The 4734-nt window shown below is 38.9% G+C and overlaps 1 protein-coding gene across 1 annotated transcript; it reads left to right on the top strand.

The window, feature by feature from the left end:
• Positions 1 to 285: 285 nt before the first annotated feature.
• Positions 286 to 4524, top strand: LOC144688309 (perilipin-2-like). The gene is made up of 7 exons (XM_078554739.1): positions 286 to 345; positions 1040 to 1232; positions 1874 to 1947; positions 2325 to 2562; positions 2820 to 3007; positions 3323 to 3451; positions 4168 to 4524. The coding sequence occupies exons 1-7, from the start codon at positions 286 to 288 to the stop codon at positions 4522 to 4524; spliced, it is 1239 nt and encodes a 412-aa protein (XP_078410865.1).
• Positions 4525 to 4734: the final 210 nt, after the last annotated feature.

The raw sequence follows: 4734 nt of genomic DNA, 5'->3' as shown, positions 1-4734 counted from the left end.
TTGGAAGTAAATCAACTGTGAAAGGTAGTTGTAATATTGCTAAACTTCTGTTAGAGCAATGCTTAGTCATTGTAAGTTTATGTTGTAATCATCATTCTGATCAAATATTAAGTGAATTGTGTATCAGTTTTGATAGTTTAACTTTCCAGGTCTCCACTGTATTTCTGCCTTTTTTAGGAGGATCTTTGTTGATATTACTGTTTCTCTAGTAGTTTTAGAGGATTGGTGTTGTAGAAAACTTAAGAGAAATGTTTATCTTTCTAAGTAGGATTTTTGCAACTCATCATGGCAACAAGAGAAAATATTGCCAACACTGTAGAGGGCCAAGAAAATGGAAACCAACAGGTACAGCCTGTATGGATGTATTTGCTTTAAATCTACAATGGCTTTTTAAAAACTTACAAAGTGAGGAAACCCAGAGCTTTACTTGACAACTAAGTACACTGGCAAAATTATAATGTTTCAATATGCCCAATTCTTTATACTAGTTCTCTTGACTTTGCCTTTTCCCCCAACATGTATGAGATGACTGGATTTATATAAAGCAACTGTCTAATCTGATGACTATATGTAATGATGGCTACTAATTACAACATGGTGTCTTAGTTGGGTATGATTTGGTTCCATTGATTACCCAATCACTGATTAATGACTCCTGTATTTAAACTCTTTTGGGAAGCAACTACAGCTGTGTAATTAACTAGCTAATGCATTTCCATTATCAGTTGGACATCAGAGCTAAAATGTAAAGTGGGCTTGGCTATTGGAAGCCAGTTAGTTTTAACTGGGGTAAAAACCCTGGAATGACAGACTTTATTTCTACTGTTTTGAGAATTATGTTTTGGGTCTTTGTAGAAGCTAAACTTTTTTCTGGCAAAAAGCATCTGATTTTATGTCCTGCTTAGTTGCCTGCTAAATAGTTGAAATAATAAACAGTTGAACTGTGGGGGTGGAGGACCAGTTATAAATGTTTACTTGATGTAAACAGACATTTAGTATCTAACAAACTGTATTCTAAGATTTTAATCTCCTATTTCAGAATGTGGTTGATCGAGTGACAAGTCTGCCGCTTGGGAGTTCTGCCTGTGACCAAGTATCTACTGCATACATGAGCACTGAGGAGAGATCTTCTATGAAGGCCATCTGTGATATGGCTGAGCAGGGAATGAAGACCATAGCTACTATAGCTGCCAGTGGTATTAACCCAATTATAGATGACCTGGAACTTCAATGTAAGATGGTTCACTTGAGTTTTGGTTTTAAAAATGCTAGGGTTGCTGTCCAACAAAATACCAATCAATGATGCATTGTGCACCTTTGCTAGGAGCAAATGCAATCTAGAAGTAATGAGCAGTTGCTGACTATGCACCATGAAGTAATTCTTGTCATTGAATTCTACCTACAATATATGCAATTGTTACTACTTGGATGATTTTCCTAACTAGAAAAGCTCCCAGACAGATTGATCGATCTAGCTTGAACTATTGGGTTATAATCCTCCTGCCATCCCTGAGTAGGGCAGGCTTCATGGTTCAGCTGGCCTTCCTGCCTGTAATGTTGTATATTTGATTAAGGATTTATTCACTCTGGCTACACCCACACCTCACTGCTTAGTTTACTTAACTAGAGAAGCAAGCTATTTAGTGAGAGTTACTTATAGAAACAGATTTTTCTAGATATGAAAATCAGCAATACATGGACATCATTCTGTCCAAATTTTCATCCTAATATGAACTTTTGAGCAGTGTGGCACGTTCAGAACTAGTGCTAACTGTAGATGAAGACAATTCTTTCCTGCTCCTGGAATAGTGTAATATTTCATTTTTCTAAAGTGAATGAATTGTAAACATTTTACCCTTGTTCTATGCTCCAGTTGAAATCGCGAATGAATATGCCTGCAATAAGTTGAAGGAGAGTCCTCCTAGCCTTCGTCAGGCTGCAGACCAGGTTAGTGCTGTATGGATTGTCATGGTTGGGAGGAGATCCTCAATAAGGAGTTCACAATTAGCACTGCTTTTAGTATCATTCTATATTGGATCATTTTAAATTTATCAGCTCCTTTTTAGTCCTCTTTTGAGGAATCCCAGGCAAGTACTCCTGGTCTATAGAACCTTGTCAACTGTGGGCACTTGAACAGGCAAATAGCCTCCATTAAAAGATGGCACATTAATGTAATACTATAACCTAAAATTTAAGTTCTGAAATTTGAACCTATTGTAATTCAAAAGTTCTTGATCAGCTAAAAGTAAATATTTGAAATGGAATCTTTGTAATAGGAAGGGAATAACATGTAAACTTAGCCTGTAACTGTCCTGCTTTAACAGGTCCTTTCTGAAACAAAAGAGCTTGTGACATCTAAAATGGCTGATGTAAAAGAATCTGTGATGGGGGTTATAGACCTGACTACAACTGCAGTACAAGACAACCTGGAAAAAACACAAGCAGTTGTGGTTGAAGGTACCAGTGCATTGGGTCAACTTGTAGCTACTGGCATGGATATTTCGCTCATCAAATCTGAGGAGATGGTTGATCACTATCTTCCTATGACCAAGGAAGAACTAGGTAACTATGAACATAACTGGCATTGTTATTTGACCATTTTATCTACTGGCTTTACAGTGAGCCTCTGCTAGTAAAAGTAATGAATACAGCATAATTTTCCAGAAACAAGACCTTGCTTAGGACAATCATTCAGGTTTCTGTTATCTTCTATTGGCTTTACAATACCTTGGTAGCTGAACTCCCTTGGGAGTGGGAGGAATTGGTACTCTTTAAGTAACTTAAAATTACTGTCCTGAGATTCTAACTTTTTTTTTCAGCTAAAGTGGCTGCTTCCACTGAAGCCTCTGATTCTGCATCAGTACAAGAACAGAGTTATTATGTACGCTTAGGATCTTTATCTTCTAAAGTTCGTAATCGTGCATACCAGTATTCCATCACCAAGATGCAGCAAGCTAAGCAGAATGTCCAGGAGACCCTTTCTCATCTCTACAGTCTTGTAGATCTGGTAAGGAAATAACTGATTCCTGGGTGCTATTTTGGCTGTACTCTCTGCAAATTGTATTTGGCTCAACATCACAATTGATTCCTGTTTTTTTTAGTCTTCAGTCATTAGCTTGCACCCTAAACAAGCTTGCCTTATGATTTGTGTATACTATAGCTCACATGGCAATATCAACATGCCTGAAAGATTGGCTTACTGATGTTCACATATCTTCCTCAAACCATGACTTTGGTCACTACAACTAAGTGCACATCTGGGAATATATTAACTCTCCCTTATTGCAAGAATCTTGTCTAAATGTGAATTGTGTACTTCTAGATTGAAATGGCAAAAAACGGTGCTGAATCAGCAAACATCAGACTGCAGGATGTTCAAGCAACTTTGAATCCAACCCTGCCTGACTGGAGAAAGCAACAGCCTGATATCCAAGCGAGAGAGATGCTTGAAGTAAGATTGCCAATATAGAAGGCAGGCTGATGTCAATATATCCATTACCATCCTTTCCTCCTAACCACTGACTCAGGATGCCAACTAGCTTTTTATGAAGGATTTTTGATGTATCCCACCTAGGCCATTCCCACATGCAGCAACTAGATCACACTGCTATTTAGCAGGCTTTATGTTGGCTGTGACTGGCTAAGGAACAGTGGCAGAGACAAATGTCAGGACAATAATTGGTTTATTGGAAGAATATCTCCCTTTTTTTGAGGAGCAAGACTACAGGTGTTACTCACTCCTAACCATGAGTTTTCTCCTTAGACTCCTAGTAGTGATTCTCTGCATTATGGGTGGTACTGTTTCTGCAGTCCCCCACAACCCTTTTTGGCCCTGAACACACTAATACTATTGTCTTGCATCAGCACATGGTATAATGTGTTCATACTTTCAGTCTAAGTGTGGCATTAATTCTTGGCACCAACTTGCATCTAGTTCAATCAAATGCAGTAGATGGCACTATTTTAAAAGCCAAGCCACTAGTGACTTGGCATGCTAAATCCACATTTCAAGAGGTGGGGAAATTCTGCAGCTTGAAAGCAATTTGACTTTGATTTAGTTATCCTTTTCTGGGGTTTTTCCTCCACTCACCTGGTAACACCAGGACAAAATAACACTTGCTAAAATGGGTATAGATTAGAAACTTGCATTAATCTTCTTTATTCCAGCAAATTGAATCTGAAACACTGGCCCTGACTCTGAGTTCGTCTGACCAGCTCCAAACCATCTGCCGAACCCTGGTTGCAAATGTTCGTGGTCTGCCTCAGAATATTGAGGATCAAGTGCAGCACGTCTGCAAGTTAGCAGAGGAGATCGACAGCTCACTTTCATTAGCCGACTCCCTCCAAGATGTCTCAACACAATTCCTGACCCAGAGTAAAGAGCAAATGCAGAAGATCCATGAGGCAATGGATGGGGTGATGGACTATCTTCTTCACAACCCTTCCCCTAACTGGCTGGTGGGACCCTTTATCCCACAGCTGACTGACTATCAGGAGGCCCAGGGCTCAACTGAAATGCAGTAATCTGATACCTGTGTAACTTAATGAAACTCCCTGCCAGTATGAATGCTTAATCCTAACATAGATGTTTCTCACTACCACTTCAAACTGTAGCATAGGTCAATTCTAGCTTTAATGGTTCAGGGGCAACTTTATGCCCTTTGCAGTTGTAATTAATAACAAGTTGCATGTGTAACACTGGCTAATGGCACATTTTTTTGTAACTATTGTAAT

This window comes from Cetorhinus maximus, chromosome 13 (assembly GCF_964194155.1).
Source record: "Cetorhinus maximus chromosome 13, sCetMax3.hap1.1, whole genome shotgun sequence".
NCBI lineage: Eukaryota > Metazoa > Chordata > Chondrichthyes > Lamniformes > Cetorhinidae > Cetorhinus > Cetorhinus maximus.
Note: the sequence above shows the minus strand (reverse complement) of the source record. Positions and strands in the feature narration are given on the sequence as shown.

Excerpts from the sequence above, each read along its gene's own strand:
- LOC144688309 (XM_078554739.1), top strand. The coding sequence starts at position 286 with ATGGCAACAAGAGAAAATATTGCCAACACTGTAGAGGGCCAAGAAAAT. Across the intron at positions 1,233-1,873 it reads AGATGACCTGGAACTTCAAT|TTGAAATCGCGAATGAATAT; the intron begins GTAAGATGGTTC and ends TCTATGCTCCAG. Across the intron at positions 2,563-2,819 it reads TATGACCAAGGAAGAACTAG|CTAAAGTGGCTGCTTCCACT; the intron begins GTAACTATGAAC and ends TTTTTTTTTCAG.